Below are 23,286 nucleotides of genomic sequence, written 5' to 3'. Positions count from 1 at the left end.
GTGTTTGAAGAAAGTAATACATAAAATGGAAATGTTACTTTTCTCATGAAAAACTGTGTTGTGTCACAGAACAAGTATGGTTTTCTTTGCCTTGTAAATAATGCTGCGAGATTATAACTTCAGAGGAATGCAGCTTAGATGTTGATTACTTTGGGGAAATGAGGGCTGCACTTATGTCAGCCTTCCTGTTAAGCACTGAGGGACCTGATCCAGCTTGGGGCTGTGGATGTAGATTCTGTGACATGAGTCAAAAAAAAGGAGAAAAAAATCTTGTCAGCAAGTTATGGATAAACTTGAAAAATGGGAAGAGCTTGTGTGAAGTAAACTGCTTGTTTCTTTTCTTTGATGGTTGGGTTTAGGCAGCTCATTCCAGCTGTCTTGCTCCTCTGCCGTCATCACAGTCTGGAGTCTCAGTCCTTGCACTGACATTACTGTTGGTGAGGAACTTGCAGCCAATAGCAGGTTTTTTTGGTATTGTTTTCTTAGGTGTGAGAACAAAGGAAGAGATAGTCTCTTAGTGCAATAGGCAATGGCTTAACAGAATTAACTAGAACAATGCAGTTAGGATTTGAGCAAAGCTTACGTTTTGCTTTGTGCAAATAAGGCTTGTGGGAGGTACCACACTAGGTTGCTTGCTAAAGGATTGCCTGGGAAAGTATCAGAGGAAACAAAAATGCTAAGATATCCTTGGCTTAAGTTTTCTTGACAGAAAGATGTGAGATATATTTTCAAGTGACAGTTTGTTTATCCACTTTTTGGATGGCCAGGCACCTGAGAGCAGAGACAGTTTTGCACTAGTAATAACTACTTAGATCTGGCTCCTTGTCCTTCAAAGTGAAAAGCTGTGTGCGTTTAATATAGTTCTGTTTTTCTTCTCTTGACAGGCTGTGGCTTTTGCTTTTTCTTATAAACTAGTGCTTAATCCACTTTTTTTTTTTTCCTTTTATCCTTGTTATTTCTTCCTTTAAGCATGCCTTACAGGGTTTCTGCCTTGAGCCATCAAGCACCAGGCTCTACAGAGAAATTTGCTGCTGCTGACCTCTATAATGGAGTGGAAGGGAGCAGAAAACTAAAGGACTCTTTTCTTATGTTTTGTTATTTGGGGTTTTTTTTTCCCTTTTTGTGGTATCCCATAAAAGCTGGGTTTCATTTCTGTATCTCATGTGAGATACAGAGAAATAGTATATAGAATAGCACATTTCCACCTAGGGCAGATGCATACACAGCACTAACTGTGCTTTTGCTGTGCCTAGAAGGCATGAGAGTAGTCACTATAAATGTGAGGGATCTCTGAGCACCTGAATTGTACCGGGTTAGCTGCTCTGTCCTCTTCCCAGACAGAAAAACACACCAAAAGGCTACTGAGCACCAAGGAATTTGATGCTGATGCTTCCTTTTACAGTTCCTTCTAATACTGACAGGCCTGTCAGGACACCTATGAGATCCAGTTCAGCCTCTGGTTCCTGCATTGTAACTGCAGGTACAAACGTGGCTTTTGAACCACCCTGCCAAATGGTGTTGCAAAAGCAGAAGGCAGGGGAGAAAAGAGAAGTGGAAGAGATCTCTAGATTCCAGAGGACTCAGATGAGTGAAGACCTGTGCATTTTCAAATTTAGAGGGGCTATTGTCCATTTCTGGCTGTTCCTGCACCAGCTGTGTAGAGACTGTGTTGAATGCAAAGTGGGCTCCCTCCTTGGACTTGCAGTCTCCAATACTTGGCATTACATCTTTAAGAATATAGATCAAATGTTAATTCTGCTCCTCTTGGAAATGAGTGGTGAAAAAAGTAAAATGGTAAAGATTATCAAAGGCAGAAAAAAACCCAGATGTCCCAGGAGATCTACGCTGAAGTTTATCCACAAATCTGTCTTTTCCTAAATCACCTCTGACTTGTGAAGATCATGTCCAGATCTTGTAAGGGAGAGGATCGTTTCAAGATAGATCTTTACCTTTAACTCTCCATATTGATGCCTCTTCATCCAAGAATGCAGTGGAGGAGAGATCTTCGGAGGGATCCAGTTTATATTTGAAATGAGAGACACTGATCTTTTTCTGTCAGTGCCACAAACACTTGTTGCTGCAATTGCACAGCACAAAAGTTGTTTAGCATTAACGCTTCTCTTCTGTGGGGGTTCATTCACAAATTCTAGAGGTCCCTCTCTCTTTCTCCTTCACTTTCTTCTCTGATGGTTTACTTTCCATGGTAGATCAGCTTTTAATAGTGAGGTCCTAGGTGTGGATGACTCCTTGAAGATGACTTTTTTTTTTTCCTCTTGCCTTGGCATCTTTTGAACCAACAACCATTCATATCAAGTAGATAAACTCATGAACGAAATTATCTTATTCCACACCATAATAAAACATGGGTAACCCATCCTAGGTCTAGGAAACTTAAATACCTGCAGTTGTGAGTTCAAGTGACTTTGACTAAAACTGTTTTGAATTTGGGAAGAAGTTTGTCCCCCAGTTTGCAGGATATCTGTTCTACTAAAACTGTTATGAATTTGGGAAGAAGTTTGTCCCCCAGTTTGCAGGATATCTGTTCTAACATGAAATCAAAATGTTTACAATTAAATTATGATATTGACAGTGAAATGCTGGTAGTCTGGGCTTGTGAGCTTGTGATTATTAACCTAGACTCTAGCAGTGACGACTGCTCTTTCCAGGAGAGATAAAATGCCATCATTTTTCTTACGAGTGTAGCTAAAATCTGAAGGAGACTTCCGAATGGTATTTCTGATGCTCTTTTTGATTTCTCTTATTTTCTGACTTGCTGGATTTTTTAGTTAAAAGAACTGTGTGAAGTTGCAACTGGTAGCTATTCAACCAAGAAGTGAACCACTCTCAGCCAAGACCTGTTTCTGCACAGCAGTAGATCGCTTAGACAAGTCCTTTCTTAGAATAGAAACTGTTTTTATTTCATATAGGATGGGCCCAGTTCGACCTCTCACTTATCTGTCTTCCATCCTTGTCTGTCCTAGACCATGGTGAACCCAAGTTTCTTTGGCAGGGAATACTTTACTTCATTAATATCTGAATCTATTTCCAAATGTGTTTATTTGTCAGGTCACTGATAAGTAATTTTGTAATTCAGTGAATATTAATGACTGAATGCGTTATCTTGGTTACCGTGTTATCTGCAGTGGGGTGGTGCAGAGTCTGGTCTGTGGTTGCACTGTCTGTCACAGGCAGCATGCCAGGAGGACCCCTCTGGCTGTCTTCAGTCTCTAGGAGAAGCTTTCTGGAAATGAACTTGCCAGTGTTCATCCATGTTGCCATGCATTTTAGGCAAACTAATGTTTCTGCATTATGAGTGAAAACTCTCTTTGCATTGAAGGACAGAAGCCTTCCCCTGGAGCATAGTCTTCCTTTGAGAGGACTTAATGTGCAGTTTTCTCCTCTGATACAGTCTCATTGCTCCACATTGTTGGTTCCCTCCTGCTTGCTTCACTGAGGTGTTACAGAAGAAGATGTGTACAAGAGACTTCATCCGTTTGCCTGCTTGCTTTTATTTCACCCTTTTGAGTAGGCAAATATGTCCCAGTATCGCAGGCTAAGATGAAATAGAGGTGTGCTCCAAGCTGCATAGCATGTGTTGAGAGGAGCTGATAGTGAGATGGGAATGGACCTGTGGTAAAAGGTCCAGAAAAGCCTAGTCTTGGATGTTTCCCCTACAGGTATAGAATGGGTGCTTTGATGGTTTGGATATCCCAGGGAAACAGGCAGTGACAAAGAACTTCCTTTTCCACTGAAAACCTATTAATGGAAATGTTGATTGTTCTTCCATGATACTTCACATGTTTGAAGATGATGTATTACACAAATCAACTGTCTTAAATGAAGTTTAAATACTTTGGGCTGGCAGTGACCAAGTTTGGTTGTAACTCGGTCAAGACAAAAAGGCATAGAAGGTCACTGATGCCTCTCTAGAATTGCTGTTGACTGTTTTTAAAATGTTGTTTTTTGAGTTGGAGCCTTCACTAGACACAGAGAAGTGCTTATTTGCAACACCACACCCAGTGGCTTAGTAGTTCAAAAGCAAGACTGCCATTAGGAAAGGGTGCTGGATGCTGTTCTGGCACGCAGCTAAGATGCAGTTAGTTGTTTACTTAGGAGCTTTCCAAAAACTTTATGCCTGTGGGAAGGTATCTGTAAGCCTGAGGATAGGGTAATCTTCACAATGTTATGTCACAATTATGAGGCACAAAGTCATGTATTAAAGGAGCAATGTAAGGTAAGCTAGTGTCAGAAGGAGCAGCTGGCTACAAGAGATGTGGCAGAAGCAGGTAGACTGGGAGCTGCCTGTACTGAAATAATCTGATGGTGGTGAGCAGCTGGATACATTGTGCGCAGATGAATAAGGGAGCGTAATGTAGCCAAAGTGTGGGTGGAAAATAAAGTTTTTTCTTTTTAAAATTATTATTACTTCTGTGGATCATTGTAGTCTTTACACGGCATTAAATTTTAGTTGTGTTGGTTGCACTCTCTTTGCTGCAAGCAGAGGTTCGGGTCTGGGGAGAGTTAAAGCAAAGAGAAATAGCTAGTGCTGAAAACAGATTAGATTACTAATACTTGAATTAGAAGAATTAAGCATCTGTTAAGCTATAGAATTGTAGCACTGGGAGCATAGTATACAACAGCAAGTAGTTGATTGAAGTAACTGCTTTGTTTACTAGGGTGTTTAGTCTCATCACTTTAAGGCATGAATAGTTTGAATTCTCTTATCAAACACAAATACATCAAAAGAAAAATCCCTATGGAAAGTAAAACGTTGAATAAAATGAGGCCTGACATTCAGCTTGATGGTGTTTCTGTGACTGTGGTTTGATGTATTGGAATTCCTAAAGGAACCTTAAGTAGTTAAAAATAAAACCCAAATGGATAGTTACAAATATTTTGAGTCTCTCTGGGAACATCACTTGCAAACATAGAAGCATGTGACTCCCTCATTAATGAAAAGTTCTTGTTTGATCACTTAAGTGTGACTACTATGTATTTCTTTGAGATGTTGTATTTAGTTATCTTGATCTTGTTACTTGGTTTTCTTTTCAGATCTCTAAAATGAGAAACTACTGCATTGTTGTTTCTGGTTAGGAGTTGTTGCATCTGTATTTCAGTAGGGAAAATCAGTGGAATTAGAAGTTATGGTTCATTTGTACAGGGATCTGAATTTTCTTTGGATTAGTAAGTAATAGTATATATTACCTTTCAAATCTTAGTGTGTGAGGGTTTTTTCTCTGGTTTTCCTGGCCCGTTATAATTCTTTCTTTTAAAACCCCAGAGTTAAGATTATGTGGTAGTGGAGCCTTTTTTCTTTATTTGATAAGAATAATAGTCTTAGCATGTGTTGATTGTCTTGACTACTGGCATTCTGTAAGTAACAAGATAAACATGTATTGTCATTTAAAAGCACTAACTAGATTCTGAAACAAGGAGTTTCTTTTAGAGGGAGGTGTGTATTTGCCAGGTGATTGAGTATCTGAACCTTCCAGGCTGTTAGGAACATCTGTTTCTAAATTGGTGAGTGGAGGTGTTCTTTTGTTAGGGTTGATAATGAGCTAATATTTAAATAACTAAATTAACAGCCTGAACAGCACTAATAGCACTTTGTCAGAAATAGGCCTCATTCAGGCTCAGATCCCACACTTAACTCAATATACGTATTTGCATTGCCTTCGGTAGACATTGTATGAACTCCTCAGTACACATGGCAGACGTACATTGCCAGTGTACCTGTAACTGAGCATGTTTGTATCCCTCACCTGACTTTAGAGGGTGATGATTCAGGAAAACCATTCAGAAAGAGAATATCATTATCCATAAAACATAATCCTTCAGCTGTTGCACTTTGCCACATGTGTTAGAAGAGGAAATACAGTTCTGCACTCACCAGGGCATCTTTCTTTAAAAGAAGTTTTCTCTTTCTCAGCAGAATGTAATAAGCCCTGAATTAATAGAAAACTCAGAAAAAGCAACTTTGGATGCATGTTTGCAAATGGATGGCTTTCCTTAGTTGTTATTGGCTTGCATTTGCCTGAACAAACCTCAACAGACGTCATGCAGCCAGACGGTAGAGGGTAGTTCATGGATACGTTGTGTTGTCCAAGTCTTCTGTCACCAACGTAGGTAACAAAAAACGGCTGCATATTAGACAAACTGGTGTGATTCAGTGGCCTTTTGATGCTGTCTGATGCCCCACTTAACACACCAGAAATGAGTTGCTGAGACATAATGGCTATCTGAAAGGCCAATTAGCCATGCAGTGACTTTTGACCAAAACTTCTGGGAAAAAGCTTATTGAACGTAGAGATTGATTTACGGATCTGGGTAATGACTGTGGTTATGTCTCCTATAATAATTGAAATAAATATTGCTTCTGTTAAGTCTCACCTGCCTAACTTGATTTTTCTTACTCCTTCTCAGTGTTGGACTGTGCCTTGCCAGCCTACTGTTGCCATGGGTGTACCAGTCTTCATAGTCGCTGGTCTCCTCGTGCATTGTGTGTTTTTGGTCTCTATTTTTGACATCTACTTCAGCTCTCCCCTGGTTCATGGTATGACTCCTCATCAGACTTTGCTACCCCCTCCGGCAAAACGCCTCGTGCTCTTCGTTGCTGATGGTCTGCGGGCAGATTCACTGTATGAACTGAGCAGCAACAATACGACCCAAGCACCTTACTTGCGGTATGTCCATCTAAAACCACTTCTAATCCAGAAGATTTTGCTTCTGGAAGCAGCTGTATGTAATGTTGAAAAGAGAACAAGAAAAAAGATGGCAACTGTGACGGCTTGTTACTGTCTTCCCTCTGCCTTCCAAGTGACAAGTTTTGCGGAGTGTAAACACTGCACAAAAGTGTGAACTTGATTTTATATCCTCTGTTGTCAGTAAAGCTGCTAAGCCATGAACAGACTGAATTGAGTCAATGTTGTCCTCTGGAATCTAAAGCTAGCTAGTAACTGGGGGGGAGTGTGATCTTTCTCCATTCACATCGGCATAGTATCAATTCTGAAGCTTAACAGTCATTAATTTAAACTGTTTCCTGGACGTTCAGTTTAGGAGTAGTAGTTCATTAATGTGCTTGTCTTCTAGACTACTGATGAGGCTTTTTAAGGGGTGATCAAAAGAGGCGGTCTGAATGGATCTAACAGCAGGCTGCCACTTCTTATTTGTTCCACCCTTCCTGCCTGTGTGACCCTGCTGCCTTCCTTGTGCTCTCTAGTATGTGTCTGATTGCTTAATGGCATTATTTGGTTTAAGATTGTGAAAAACTAATCCTACCAAAAAAGTCTTAAAAAATATATCTTCGAGAGCCTAAAGGTAATTTTCACCAACCTTTCCTTTTTCCTTATATCAAGAAAATTATTTGATGATAATACAAATAATTTCTCAGACTAAAAGTAGTAGGCAGTTATTTAGCAAGACTACTTTTGTGTATTAGCACTGGTCTAGCTTGAATATCAGAGCAAACCACAATATCAGTCATTTGAATCTATTGGGGCATTTGCAATCTGCTACAGAAATCCTAGGAGCTGTTGCTGCAGCACTTGCTAGCTTATATGGGATTACTTGTACCTGCATCTGATGTTGGTAGTGGTTTTTTTTTTTTGTAAGGTGGTGTCTGCCGTATCAGTGGAGTTTTCCACATGTCTTTAAGCTGTGGACTTAACAGATCCTGCAGAACAGTTTCTGGTCTTTTGCAGCATCAACAAGATGTGAATGCCATAATGGCCCCGTCACTAGGAGCAGTGGTGAACAGGAAAGAATTACAATGGATATTTTTGCCATTAATTGGTTTCAATTTTTCAGTTTCAGCCATTCAGCATTCTCACACCTATCCAGGAATAAAAAGTTAAACCATATATTAGCTTGTCCAGTGTTGGGAATTTTGCACTTTTGCTGTCTCTGCTTTACCTTGTTTGTGGAGTTACAGACTTTCTGTTTCAAAATTGTAGAAGTAAAACGTTGTCACCTGCACTGAAAGTATGTAGGTGAATGGAAGGGAAGAACTGCCTTGTAACAAGCGAAGATGCTTATAGGCCACTGCGTGGAATGAAATACCGGTAGAGGTTTGAAGTGCTATCTGTACTTCTCTCATTGCCTCTTATTCTGCTTATAAATATGTAGGTGCGTGAGCATGTGTATGCGAAAGGGGCTGAAAAGAAAAAACGTGGTGTGTTGTGCCTTCTGGAAAGTGTGTATTGCTAAGCAGTCAAGGGTGTCTCTTCAGCTCTGTTACAACTTAAAAGCAAGAGTGTCAATGTTTTGTTACTGAACCTGTGAGCTACACAACTCCTGTAAATTAACATTGGAAACAGGCCAACAAAGTCAGGTGTTGGTTGCTGGAAGTGTTTCCTTTTCTTATCTGCCAAGCTATTGCTGCCTCAGATTTTGTTTTTCAATAATATTAGCCCAAAGTATTAATATATGCAATTTAATAGAAAGTTAACTTCTTTGCACATTCAGTCCTAAGTGCCAAGTGTTCAGTTCCTTACCCACTTTATGGTAGTGCCGTATTACTTGTCTCATCCAGGTGGAGCACTTCGGGAACCACTCTGTTGTTAATGAGGAAAGATTGTCTTTAAATGAGCATGAGCCATTCTTGCAGCAGCATGCTATAAACAGAAGCAAAGTTTTAGTAGGTGCATAAAGTTCATACTAAATGGCCATTAGGTCTGGAGCATATTGCTAGCAGATATATGCCAAGTGCCTAGTCTTTTCTGTTATAAATATTCTTGAAGAATCTGTTTTTCAGCAGTGTTGCAATAGCTGTGAGGGATGGTAGGCAGTCTGAGTTGCTGTGGTAGTGGGTGGGGATTTTGGGGAAGATGTTTTCTTCCTTGCCTGTCATGTTTTAGCTGTGTTACTGTATCATATTTATATTCATTGTTGTTATTATGGGTAGCTAATGTTTCTGCTGCCAAGGAAGTCAGTTTTTTAAATGGTCCTTTAGAGTGAAAGGCTTTTCAATATTTCAAAATAGCTAAATTAATTTTGAACAGGTAAATGACAATACCTAGCTATAATTTTTTTTTGCCTGGTGTGTGTTATTGTTGACTTCAGAACCTGTGCTACAGCCCCACAAAAGCAAAGGTAAAGAATTACTTCCCAATTCATAAAAATCAAATTCTAATTAGAACAATTTCCTACTTATTGTGACAGTGAAGTGTGAGGTGGGCCAAAAATGTTTGTTTTGTCTCAGGTATTCCACTAATGCTAGTGCAATGCATTTAAATGAGTCTCCAATGAGAAACCAGAAACCACTTTAACACCTAGATCCTTTTTACAAATTAGTACTTTTTTTCAATACAACTTACCTTAAAACCTAGCTGAGATGAGAGCTAGGAGTATCATGTCAGAGTACTATGTTACCTTTTACATTTTTCACTGTAGTATTTGGGCTGTTACAAATAGTCCTGTTAACTTTCAATTTGGCCTGAGAATGGGACATCTAAAATTAATTTAAAAAACCCAACAAGCAAACTAGAAATCCTGCAAGCTTAAAGAGAAACCTGAAATTTTTGTTTGTGGTTTGATTCTTACTTCAATAGTGAGAAATATGTTTAGAGCTGAGTGTGCAGATCTTGTAATTAATAGTTGTATAAAATCTCCATTAAAACTAGAGTTACAAAGCATGAACTTAGAATCTACTTGGTCTAAAACACATCCAATAAAAATATAGCAAATTTTGTAGCTTATATCATGAGCAACAAAAAGGTAATTTCACAGTAGATTTGTCTCTTAAAAACTACTTTGAATTTGTTCAGAAAATTCTACTGCTTTTTTTCCTAAACATTAGTGTACGGTATGTCCTGGTGAGGTTTGTTTTTTTGTTTTCAACCCTTTTCTCTAGCAGCAGGCAGTGAATTTTTCTCTTCTCCCAGAAGATGGAGACAAAAAAACATCATATAGTAATGCTCACTGGTTGCTCTCCAACAGGCTTCAGCTGTTTCTTGTCTTCAGCAGACAATTATTTTGTGAGGCTTTGTCCTCTATTTTCTTTGCTTTTTATGTATTGCATGTGCATAATCCCTAGACAATTTATGTATTTCTGTATATGTGGTGAGAAGGTATTTTCCTTCACTTTGGTGGAATTGCAAAAGATACAAGGTTTACTTAAATTTTCTCCATGTTTCTGAAGTGATTTGCACCTTAGATTTACGTGGTTTTTTTATTCTCTTGATGCTGTCTTCTAATATTCACCACCAAGAAAAGCAGACATGGTCACAAGAACTAATTATTTAATGAGTAAGAGAAGATTGAACTAGATAAAAGCTAAGTGGAAGGAACAAAGAAAAGTGACACCAGGCAACAATATGTTAAAGGGGGAAAAAGTAAGCTGTAGCAGAAAGCAGCAGAAAAGCATAGTATGTTAATTCTGAGTATGTTAGAACACCTGTGAAGCACTGTTTGCAGTGCTGTTGGGCCACAATAGTAATGTTCTCTATGCCATGTTATAATATAGAACTACTTGCAGGTTAGTGTTCTGCTTGTTTTGCTGCACAACAGACAGTAGTGAAAATCTGTTTTAGTCTGGGATTTTTTTGCATTTCTTGCCTCACATCTACCTGACACTATTTATCTGCAATTAATTTTTTTTGTATTTATTTTTTTTTTTTTTACTTTTAACCATTAACTGCCTTGTATTCTGTTTTCAGGGGTGTTCTAGAGAATAATGGCAGCTGGGGAGTCTCTCACACCCGGGTCCCAACAGAATCCAGGCCAGGGCACGTTGCGCTTATAGCTGGATTTTATGAAGATGTCAGTGCAGTTGCTAAAGGTATGTTGATCCTAGAGCTTTGAACACTGTCCTCCAAAATAAGGTGTTTCAGTGATGAACTGGGCTTCTAGATGATTATAGCTAAATACCTGCCTAGTGGTTTGTTTACCAAGATTATATGGAAAAGAATAATTTTGGATGTTAATGTTTTGTAACATGGTGAACTTTAGCACCCTGAGTCTAGAAGCAGAAATGTCTTATGGGGTGTCCTCTGCATGTAACACAGTTTTTATTTATCATTTGGGATGTAATGGTAGATGGCTAGGTAGATATTGTGGTGTCTTAACTGAACCATTCCTAGGTTCGCTTGGAGTATCGGTAGTAAAATAAAGCAAAACACCAACTATGTGTCTTGTCCAGAGCTAGTTGTTACTGCATGTTTCGTGTTAATAATGTGGAAAAGCTGTCATATTATTGACTTCATCTTTTGTGTGGTCCTTTGCCTTCCTCCAGGCTTCTAAGCCTCAACACTTAAAAATGTTTTGCATTTGTTTTGGACAGGGGAGGTAAAAGGAATTACTTGGTCTTGTCCATGTTTGTAATTGAAAAGTTCTTCCTTCTGACATGCTACAAATGCAGAATTGTCAGGAATAGCCATTAAGAGCATTTCTTTAAATTTCTGTCAGCTGCCTTGTCATGGAAACACAAGATCTTGAAGGTTTTATTGAGGTGAAATGTGACTACTGGAAATATGATACGTGAGCGTGTAATTTATTGCTTAAAATGCCAAAAGCTGAGTTTCAATAACAGGTGATTTAGAATTAGGGAAAATTTTAGCTGTTTTGAAGGTGAAGTAGCTGTGTGTTTTGTCTGTTTGAATCCTTGCATAATGAGATTGGTTTAGGCTTTCAGCTCACTTCTTAATGGGGGATTCACTGCAACTAGAGGCTGAAATGGAAGTAAAACCGAGACTCGCGAAGTAGAGTTTGTTGTGAAGTTGTATGAGGGAAAGATTAAAAATAATATTTTGCTCTGACTATCAATCTTTATTGTCAATGAGATCTTCTGGTAAACCTATTTAAATCCAAGTATTATTATTTTTAACAGGATGGAAGGAGAATCCAGTGGAATTTGACTCTGTTTTCAATGAGAGTAAATATACTTGGAGCTGGGGAAGCCCAGATATTTTGCCAATGTTTGCTAAAGGTGAGGTTTAAATTTTGTGAATCTTTTACATATTGTTTTCAGGTAATAAACTATAGAAACAATTTTAAAGTTAGAGATGGTGGTGAAAAGTATTTCCAGTTTGTGTATTTGCGTATACCTGATTTCCAGTTTGTGAATTCAAGACTGGGTGGAGAAATAGAAGCAAGCTTTTAAAGAGGGTATCCCTATTTATTTTTCATCTATTTAAATAGGCCTTACTTAATTCTATCAGCATACTGAACAAATCACACCCTTAATTAGAAGAACCTAGTATTTTTTCTTTGGTTAAGATTCAAAGCTCTTGTTTGCAAGCTTGCAGCTGTGTTTTTTTGTGTTTCCTCTGCATGCATCTCCCAGTGAGTTGGGTAGTAGAACTGCAGTCATGCTTTTTGAGTGTCTGAAGTGGAGAAGTAGCGTACTATGGGTTATCCTGCTTCACCTTCAGAACAGTAATGGGTAAAGGGAAAACCTGTATGTAAGTAGAAACTGCTTGGTACCATTCCTGAAGCTCAAGTCCCCATGAAGTGCAGTGAGTTAAAGTCTTGTCAGCCTAGTGCAAGGTCTTTCAGCATGCAGAGATAGCTGAGCAACACTTTGATCTTTTAAAGGGTCTCCAAGTTTAATTTTATTTTGTTCTTGGAGGAATGAGGTCTTATGCATCCTCTCAGAGTAAAACAGACTGAAGTGAAAAGGGGACAAGCTAGAGGCATATGCTGTTCTTCTGTTCTGAGTATTGGCATTGACAAATCAGACAAATGTGATAGGAAGGATAGGAGTGGAATTTAATATTGATTTAGAAAAAGTGTACATTGTATTTCTCATGATGATTCTTGAACTTTTTCTGAACTCTAGTCTCTTCCCCCTCTCGTCCTGATATTTGACACATGCATCTTTACTGTTGTTTGCTTGATCCTCATAAATTTGTCTTAAGCTGTAAAAATATCTCCTGATTTCCCATGACCTCAGATTACAGCTTGTATTTGGGAATATTGTGATGGTGGCTGAGGAGAGGGGAAGGGTGGTACGGTGCCCTTGCACATATTATTTGCATTTTTTGAGATATATTCTTGGGAAAACATTTGTGGAATTAAAAAATTTTCTGGAGGCCTTTATTTCTAGGGTTTTTTTTGAGTATGAAGATAAAGAGAGGACTTGGAAGCAGCTTTAATGTTATCTGGAGGGATGTGCGAGAGTAATACCATATTAATGCCGTGTTGCTCAATATGGCTTGTTCTGAGTGGCATCAACAATGGTGCTTTCCCAACATTGATAAAGGTTTAGTGCAGCACTGTATCAGAAAAGTAGATGCTGTATGGGAAAATGAATCAGAGATTCTCATGACAGAAAGGCAGAGTAACTTATTTTAGTAGGAAAAAGGTATTTACTCTTCTTCCAAAGAGGAGTTTGGAAATTTTATGTAGTTTTTATAATACAGAAGGGAATGGAATCAAGAGTTTGTTCTTTACTTTTACAAAAAAGCTTCAAAAAGGAGGTAGGGAAACATAGCTTGATTTCTGTCTCTTTCTGTGATGAAGATTAGTGAGGCCACAGGACTCTTCTTGTGTGAATTTTATCATGCTAAAATGTTCAGAATTTTATTAACTGTTTCACCACTTTTATTAGATGATATATGAAGGGTAAATAATACCTGCTGGGTTTTGGGAAGGAGAGAAAAACCCGTTGTTTCCTTTTATTGTCTATGTTCTTTAGGTCCTTTTCCTGTCATAAAATAAATATTTCAATGAAATGGTTGAGGATTCTAAAGAGAAGATAAATTAAATGCTCACAGATCTCTTTTAATATCAAAATAGATATGCATGAAATCTGAATTTGTTAAAGTCTCAATGACTATGTGATTAGTGCTTTATTCTGAGAAAATTTCTGAAGTACCTTTCGGACTAGTTTGCAATTTACTTACATCTTAAGCAGGATTAAAAGGTGTTAGTTCCTAATAGTTAGACTTTCATATGCTGCACAAATTCTGTGTACTAATTTTAACCTTGTTTTCTATTGTATTTTTATATTGTGAGCTTGAAATTATGTGAAAATAATGTACTTTGAAAATGCCCATGTTATTTTGAGAATGCTCTTGAAAATTTTGACATTTTCTTATAGACTTGCGAGAATTTGAGGTTTGACTTGAACAGTGCGTATGAAGGAGAGTGTCATCAAGAAAATGGGGACAACCAGGACAAACCTTTGTCAGGGTTATTCTGGACAGACAGACCACTCAGTCTCCACTTCTAGTTTGTTGTTCCTACAATGCACCAATTAAAATGTAGAGTTTCTCATGTTTCTTACGTGGCTGTGTTTGACAGATCTCTGATGCCCGTGCTCTGTTGGCTCAGTGCTGACACTGAGGGAGACTGTCCTTGTGCTTTCATTATTTTTTCCCTCTTTAATGCCTGCAAAATTTGCTAGCAAAAGTCTCCTTCTGGTCTGGGCTCTGACCCATAAAAGTTTTCTCAGACATAGGACCTGCCCCATTAGCGAAGCGAGGTCTTCGTTTTCTGCAGGATGTGAATCTTATTGTAAGAGGGTGATAACATGATCCCTGATCATGTTATCATATTTGAATATTGATGCTGGGAGTGAGATGATGTGCCAGACAAGTCTGCAAATAGGAGTAGGTGGTATCTGGTATGGGAGTTTCTGGCACCTGCAGGTATTTCTCTTAGTGTACTAGCAGCATCAAACCCACTAGAGTGCTGTGCTCGCTTCTAAAAGCCGTTTTCATTCCTGGCTTCATTCTGCTTCTCTATCCTTTTTTTGCTTCCTTGTCCCCAGACTTGAAGTATTTGGCATACTGTTGCCTGCCATATTTCAAACAACAGAAATAAAATAATATTTTGTAAGGTTTTGTACAGTAGGGTTAATTATTTTAGAAGTTATGCAGGCACTCCAAAACTTTCCTTTTCCTTTGTCTTTATTTTGCCACTGTTTCTCTTCATAGCAATGCAGAGTTGAGTGTTTGAGTTTTTTGCTGTGGTACAAATTGGAAGTGGTTAAATAATAGATGTATTCTTTTGGCAAGTCTGCAAACTATATGCTTTCATTTGGTTTGTTTGGTGTGGCACCTTGCAAAGACAGATCTCGGGTTTCCTGTGACCCTGCAGAAAAACAGGACAGAACTCTACCCTCTTAGATCATCAGTCATACTGACAGTGATGACCAGGGCTTATTTCTTCCTTTGAACTCATTTCTCCATTGATTAGAACTCCTGAATTCACTTTTTAATGACAGAGTATTTTCTTCTTTTTCTTTCAGACTGTGAAAACTGCAGCAAGTGTTCTGGGTTATAAGTAGAAGTAACATCTCCTGGGGGGCAAGGGGAGCTGTACTAGAAAATCTGTGCCAGCTTTGATCTTCCTGGCCTGAAATACCTGCATCCTTTGTGTGGGTTTGGATATAATCTTGGTTATACAGCTCCCTTATACTGAAATGTTAGTCCATTCACAAGCCTGGAAGCTTACAAAGCTGTATTATATAATTGTGACATCCGGCAATTCAGTTATATTCTCTCTGGCCCTCAACTGATTGCAGAACATTTTCAGCTCTGGGAATTTATGTAGTCACAGTAGAAATAGCATCCCCGAGCTGTAATAACTCAGCCACCAACTGAATTATTTCATTAAATCCTACCTAATTTCAGATCTTTCTAGGGCTTCAAAAGTTTATTCTTCTAGGTCTTCATTGCCCCCCTCTCCTCTGCTTTCATCTCTTGAAAGTCAGTACAGAATAAAATTGTCTTGTCCAGATGCTGTGTTTTCTCAGCAATGGGCCTCATGTTTTACTTTATGCCTGAACATAGTCCAGTGGTTTGCCCTTCTGTACTTTGAATCTATGTTTTAAAGATGCAGACTTTGAATATTGTCTTTCTAAAGTTTTCCACTTGGCTTTTGATTGTGCGTTGCCTCAGAAGTGGTGTAGAGTTATATCTAAGTTATATCCCTTCCACTGCCTTCTTTATAAATGATACGGGATTTTTTCATGTGTAAAGGCGTCATTGATAGGGTATTGTCTTGTATGATTCAGTTCAACAGCCAAAAGCTAAGTACATTTTCTTAAACACTAGCCTCCAAAACAAGTTGTGTTCGAACAAGGTTCTTAATGCATAGCTTCCTCTAGTAGAAGTTTCTCAGTAAAATTCCTTGTTTCAAAACTAAATTCTGTTCAGTTTACTTTAACTGGGACTTACTCTCCTCCTGTCTGCTTTTCCATACTGTATTTCCTCACCTGAGCACACTGGATAACATTGCCCCTTATTCCTCTGAGGTGCTGATAAGCTAAGGAGTTAAAATGGTATCCAGGCTTCAAAAAAGCATAAATTATAGGAAGATTTAAAATAAGGAGAGAACTTCTTTAACTTCTCTCAGGGTTGTCATTCTTGGTAGGTTTCAACTCCTGTGCATTATTATTCATGTATTTTTGACTATGAGAAAAGGAAGAAAACTCTTCTGCCTCCTATTCTATCTATAATGTATTGGTTTTGCAGGTGCTACTGGGGATCATGTCTATACATTTTGTTACTCAGCAGAAAGTGAAGACTTTGGGGCAGAAGATGCAGCCAAGCTTGACACGTGGGTTTTCGATCATGTTAAGGTGGGCAGAGAATCTTTTTATGCTATCTATGTATAAAAAGTACAGCTGCATGTTACATTTATTATAGAGTTAGAAAACGAGAAATTTTTGCAAGACCTGTCAATTGGATTAATAAGTAAAAATTGCTTGAATTGTTTTTCATGACTAGTATAATGGAAGCTTAGAGGAAGTATTTGTGATTCAATTGTAATAAAAAAACCCTAACACTAATAAAAGGCTTTTCTTTGTCTTAAACTTGCATATAATCTGAAACCCATCTGAGAGTACTACAAACCCCTTAAAATCATAGAAACTTTGAGGCTGGAATAGGCCTCTAAGATCATCCAGTCCAACTGTCAGCCCAACACCTCCATGCCTGCTAAACCACAGACTTTTTGAACACCTCCAGGGATGTGATGACTCCACCACTTCCCTGGGCAGCCTGTTCCAGTGCTTCACCACTCTTTCAGTAAAAAAATGTTTTCCTAATAGCCAATCTAAAACTCCCCTAACACAGCTTGAGGCCATTTCCTCTTGTCCTATCACTTGTTCCCTGGGAGAAGAGACCAACATCCACCTTGCTACAACCTCCTTTCAGGGAGTTGTGGAGGGCAATAAGGTCTCCCCTCAGCTTCCTCTTCTCCAGGCTAAAGAACTCCAGTTTCCTCAGCTGCCGCTCATAAGACTTCATCAGCTTTGTTGCCATCCTTTGGATACATTCCATCAACTTGGTGTCCTTCTTGTGGTGAGGGGCCCAAAACTGAACACAGTATTTGAGGTCTTGCCTCACCAGTGCCGAGTACAGGGGGACAATCACTTCCCTGCTCCTGCTGGCCACACCATTTCTGATACAAGCCAGGATGCTGTTGGCCTTCTTGGCAACCTGGGCACAGTCCCGGCTCATGTTCAGATGGCTGTCAAACAACATCCCTAGGTCCTATTCCGCCAGGCAACTTTCCAGCCACTCTTCCCCAAGCCAGTAGAATTGCATGAGGTTGTTGTGACTGAACGGCACAGTGGAGAGGCAGAACCCAGCACTTGGGCTTGTTTAATCTCATGCAATTTGCCTTAGCCCATCGATTCAGCCTGTCCAGGTCCTTCTGCAGAGCCTTCCTGCTCTTGAGCAGATTTACGCTCCCATTGTATTTGGTGTCATCTGCAAACATACCAAGGATGCACTCAATCCCTTCATCCAGATTATTGAGAAAGATATTAAACAAGACTGACCCAAACACTGAGCTGTGGGAGACACTGCTTGTGACCGGCTGCCAGCTGGATTTACCTCCATTCACCACGACTCTCTGGGTACAGAGTAAACCTGTCTAAGCCACGAGCTGCCTGTTTCTCTAGCTGAATGCTGTGGGAGGCAGCATCAAGGCTTTACTGAAGTCCAGGTACACAACACCTACAGCCTTTCTCTCATCCGCTAGGCGTGTCACCTGGTCATAGAAGGAAATCAGGTTGATCAGTCAGGTTTAGCCCTTCACCAACCCATCTTGAATGTGGTTAGTTAAAGCATTTATAATGTGTATTATGGCATTACCAGAAATGGTAATTCTTTGTTATGAAACATAAATGGACAATATTATCCACTAATTTTTTGTTAGGCTTGTACCCACTGTAATTATACAGTGTGACTCATTGTGATACACGTAGCTGGCTCCTGATTATCTGCCATGGTGCATGCTATGCTGTGACTGCCAGAGGAGACAAGGTTATTGTTGGGGGGAGGAGGGGGGTGCGGGTGAGACAGAGGCAGCTTAGGCCCTGGAGCAGTATAACTTGTTCATGTGGTCTTCTGCTCAGCTGACTGGGGTCACTGCTGGTTCATGATTGTTGTTTTCTACGACACTGTCACTGTAAGTATTAATAGTCTAAGGCACATAGTTTCTGATTATTCATTAAGTCCTATGTTCATGTTATTCCGCACTACCTCACTTGTCCTAGATTGAGAAATGCTGATAGTGGGTATTGGTGTATAAATCTCTATATCAGTGGAGCAATTACATGAATTACTTTCTGGATCACATAATGATGTTAATGGAGTTCAAGACTCAGTAAAACTTTTTCCACAAGATACCTGGTCTGTATGTATTGACATTACCTAACCATCATAAATCTAACCAAATCTAAGATAAAACCAAATAAATCAAAACAGCATCTCTATTAGGAAGTGAAGGGTGGGTCTGCTTTAAACAGCGATGTACAGTGGAAAAGTTTGTTATGATTTGCTGATTTTCAAAGCAGGTGGTTTTCTGGTTTGCAGGTGCAAAGGTGTTTTTTCTAACTGCCATTCTTCCCCTGAATGTGCACTTGTGCCAGGTTGCATGTTGTAAGGCGTATAAATAATACAATCAGATTAGGCTGTCAATTACACTTGAATATCTCTTGTCTTAATGACAGGAGGGTGCGACTTTTGGAACTGCATAGGTATGCAAGGGTGGTAGTATCTTTCTTTGGCTTCAAAAAGCTTAATAGCAATTATTCTTTCAAACTATAATGATGTGCTTGACAGATGTGTCATTACTGACAACTTCTTCCTTGAAACCAGCACCATTATTTTAAAGACTTATTTTGCCTATCTAAATTTCATACTGTGAGTGGATAGGATTTGATTGACTGGTGTGAAACACTCATTCCTTTAATAATTTCTTCCACTGCACATCAGTGATTACTTCAGGACTTGAGACTGACTTAAACTGAGGTCACTCTGCTATTATAAACTTGAACAACTCTTAGTTTTGCTGGTGAAATTATATATGAGTAGCAATGCTGAAAATCTAAATTCTGGTTTGCTTTTTTTTTTTTTCTCCTTTGAATTTTGTCTCGAATACTTAGTGATGTATCATTTAATTCTATGTTTGGCAAAGTTGTCCCTGGATTTCTACCACTTTAGGAAGTAAGAGGCACTAAGGTCTACTCCCTCTCCACTGTATAGTGAGCAGTTCCCAGGCATCATGAGGGCCATTTGTGGCTTCCTTTTCCCCAGGAAAGATGGGGATAAAATAGAGGATGCCTAACGTATGTTTGGGCTACTTGCTCTGGCATTGTGAAATTGCTTGTTCTCTTAAGAAGCGCTAACTAGAGATAAGTTAGTTGGTGAGATGTGAGACTCTGACTGGTTTTTATTTGTGTGGATTAGAAGCAGATTGCTGAGTGGAGGAAAAATTACAGGATCCTTGGTAGTTCCTGTCGTGTCTGCTCGTGGTACAAGCTGACCCTAGCCCTTTCTTGGGACAAAGAAAATTAAGTGAATAGTAGACCTTTTTTCATCTGCAGCTGGATTAAGACTCTGGAATTTTAATATGTGGGAATAGGTTGGATGTGGCTTTGACCTCCAGATGGGTATGGATTTATTTGTGTGGTTTTTTCTGGTTTTTTTTTAGAAGCCCTCAAAATAATTAAGAGTCTGGGTTTAATTTATTGTGTTGTGGCCAAATGAATCTCAGTTCAATGACCTTTATCTAGATCATTAGTTTGACTCTTTCCTAAAGAAAAATTAAGGAGCAAAACAACTAGGAGTCTGTGTCAAATACCGATGGGGGTGGGGGGTGGGGGGGTGGAAATCAGTGTCATGCAGTTCTGTGTTGTTTTTTTTCTAAAAAAAAACAAAACCAAAAGAACTATTTTGAGAAAAATTATGTTATAAGATTGAACTTTTGATTAGGGCAAAATGATTAAAATTCCAGGCACTCCAACAGTCTTGGACATGAGTCTCAGAAATGGCCTAATGACAATTTATTATGACCACAGGGTAGAATGGGTTTAAGGTATTCTCTTGATGTCTTCTGACTTAAATAGACATGTAGGTGCAGGTGGCAAACCTTTCTCTCTCTTTTTTTTTTTTTGACCCCTTCTTATTTTGAGTGCAATGCTTTATTCTTCCTTTTGTCCCTTTCTGCTAGAAGCTGGCCAGGCCAAGCTCTTTCAGACAGTTCCTTCTGGGCAAGGGTTGGAGTCCAGAACTGAATGATGTTAACATTGAAGCTCTGGAGACCGTGCCATGACCTGATGTTGACTGCTGTCAGTGGATTTCAATACAAATAGCTCTGCCCTAACTAGCAGTACAATGGATGAATAATTTATTTAAATACACGTAGAAGTCTTGTGCATGAACATGCTCAACTGATATAAACCTGGTAAACATATGTTTATCGGGCTTTGTACATTCAGTTTGCATCTAAAACCTGGCATAACTATTTAAACTCTTCCATGAGCACAGATCAGCATGTGCAGCTTTAATCAATCAGCTTAATTAATCACCCTGGATTTATGTATTGAAGGAGCTTTGTGAAAGGAGAAAGTTTATTTGGTCATTTTTTCTCTGTGCATCCGTGCAATTTATTAGCTGTATTAAAGGATCATGTTTCAATGGAGGACTCTATTTAGGGGAGCAAACTGTCCCAACAACTTATGTTAGACATCCACAGGCTCCTTATTTTGTTCAGACATCAGTAAACTGTGTGTTTGCTAGATAGTAATGTTTTAATTAGTATTACATTATAATTAACTTTACAGTCTACTGTGAATGTTTTAGTGGGAAACTTATTGCTGGTCTTACTAAATTGCATGTCAGTTGTAGCCAGGGCATTATTTGTTGTTAGATGCCAGAAAAAAGAAAAGCTGGTTGGATTTGGGAAATAGAAATATCTATTCCTTGTGAAGATTTTCAGTAATATAACTCAGGAGCGTATAGAAGAAGGAGGTTGGAAGGCATATCTGGTGGTCATGTAGTCCAACTCACTGTGTGCAAGTATTAATCCATGCAGCTTGTATATATTCAGGGGGAGGAAAAAAGGTGAAATTTCATACTGCCATTGTTTTCTGATATGGCTTATTGTGGTACTCTTGCTGCCTGTTAGATCTTCCTCTTGGTATAGTGACTTCAGTTTACATGAGGTTTGAGCTTTAATATTTAAGAGTTCCACTGCTGTTAGAGGTGTGCAATGGACTGCTCTGTCCTTTGGTGGCAGAAATGGTTCCCTAGCTCTACCAGCATTTTCCATGGACTCTTGTGTGAAAATTGAAGATGCTTACCGTTCTATTAGTGTACTGAAACATTCTCTGGATACTCTTTGAACTAAAACCTACCCAGCTTTGTTTCCTTGGGCAGTGTTGCCTGGTATCTGCCTCAGGGATGCTTCAGTAAAACATGTGCAAAGCAAATATATGTTCTGTAGTTCATGCATTTACAAAACATGGCTTGTTTTTATTTGGTTCCTGCAAAGAAGTTGTAGCTTGATATCTCAGTCCCACAGAGCCTGCTTCCAGAGCAAGAGTATTCGAGAACTTTGCTTCCAGGCGGGAATGGTCCATCGTTATGATTACACAGGAGGCAAAGAAGAGGTGATATGCAATTATCTGGTACTTCTGCCTAAAGAAACTCCAAGAAACAGAAGGAAAAATAAATCCAAAACAAACCCCAAAAGACTCCACAACTTGAGGAGTGTTGCCTGTCTTAGATAATCTGAAACTTTGAATTGAGTATATTTATGGTAGTTATCCCCCTACAAGTATATTCAGAAGTAAATAATTTTTTGTAACTCTAATAAATACTAGTATTTTGACATGTAAGCAGCAGCATTTTAGTCTTAAGTTTTCTATCATGTTTTTCCATTGTACTCAGATTAATATCTTAATGGCTTATTCCATACAGAGCTTCTTTAATTCTTCCAAAAGTAATCAAACGTTGTTCTCTGCACTGAATGAAGACAAAGTGGTTCTGTTTCTACATTTGCTAGGCATAGACACAAATGGACATGCTCATCGGCCAAACTCAAGGTAATTGAGAGATTAAGCTTATATATTTCTTAGTAGTTTCAAATGCATACACTGTTTTTTTTTAACAGTGCTACTTATCAAGCTTGAAACAAAAATTGAGGATTTCTACAGTAGATTACATATGTCACCGTAATTACTCATGTTCTGAATTTTCTACGGAATTTTTTTTTTTTTTTGGTTTTAAGGTCTCCTCTGTACAAGTGACAGATGTTTGCTATATACAATGTGTCTGGTTATACTCTTCTACTTGCATCTCATTTTTAGCTGGTTGTCTTGGTTATAGTCAACATGTGATCTTAAGTATACATAGGAAATTGAAGTTTTAAGTTAAAAATGGAAACAATTCTCTGATTCCTCATGACAGAAATGGTATTTTTGAATTTAGAAGCCATGGCAAGTTCAGAAATAATGGCTGCCAATTTCAGCATTATATTTTAGCTTTCCTTAGGACACTTAATTGAAGAGAAGACATTAGATTAACAGTACTCAACAATTCAACTTGAAGTGTGTTATTTGAGAACTTTCACTTCCTCGTGTACTTTGAATGCAGGATATGATGTCTTTCCCCTGATCCTTGCATACTACCAAAATACTCGCTCTGATTTTCTGCATCATTCCAAATTTCATATACTGTATGTCTCATGTTATTTTATGTTTGTTTGGATTTTTTTAAGATAGAGCTTTAAAACTGACTTTAGCAACAGCAACAGTTAGAAAATTAGTTGGCTGAAAGTTCACCACAGTCACTTTTTCTAAGAATATACAAATTTTTGGTTTAACCTCTGTTCCACAAAATTCTGGGATCCGTGCTGATCAGAGAATCATCCCCAAATAGTCCTTTCTTGGTGAGATGTTTCTTTTTTGTTTGGTTACTGGCTTACAGTAATTTTTGAAACTTACAGGTTATAGTGTTTGGGTTTTTACAGAATTTTTTAGTTTTGGCATAATCCTTAACTTGTCTGATAACTGTGGGTGATTAAATTATAGTCTTCAATCAAGGA

General features: G+C 38.6%; 1 protein-coding gene across 2 annotated transcripts in view; it reads left to right on the top strand.

The window, feature by feature from the left end:
- The first annotated feature begins 6,423 nt into the window (after positions 1 to 6,423).
- PIGN (phosphatidylinositol glycan anchor biosynthesis class N) overlaps positions 6,424 to 23,286 on the top strand; it is a 91,824-nt gene continuing 74,961 nt past the window's right edge. For both annotated transcript variants that reach the window (XR_011337150.1, XM_069853538.1), the window contains exons 1-5: positions 6,424 to 6,683; positions 10,656 to 10,777; positions 11,825 to 11,923; positions 16,419 to 16,525; positions 22,161 to 22,285. Coding sequence is in view for 1 of the 2 variants with exons in the window: in XM_069853538.1 (XP_069709639.1) it covers positions 6,457 to 6,683; positions 10,656 to 10,777; positions 11,825 to 11,923; positions 16,419 to 16,525; positions 22,161 to 22,285 (680 nt within the window). In the remaining variant the exon portion in view is untranslated. The remainder of the gene's footprint in view (positions 6,684 to 10,655; positions 10,778 to 11,824; positions 11,924 to 16,418; positions 16,526 to 22,160; positions 22,286 to 23,286) is intronic.

The sequence above is a fragment of the Phaenicophaeus curvirostris genome, chromosome 3 (assembly GCF_032191515.1).
Source record: "Phaenicophaeus curvirostris isolate KB17595 chromosome 3, BPBGC_Pcur_1.0, whole genome shotgun sequence".
NCBI lineage: Eukaryota > Metazoa > Chordata > Aves > Cuculiformes > Cuculidae > Phaenicophaeus > Phaenicophaeus curvirostris.
Note: the sequence above shows the minus strand (reverse complement) of the source record. Positions and strands in the feature narration are given on the sequence as shown.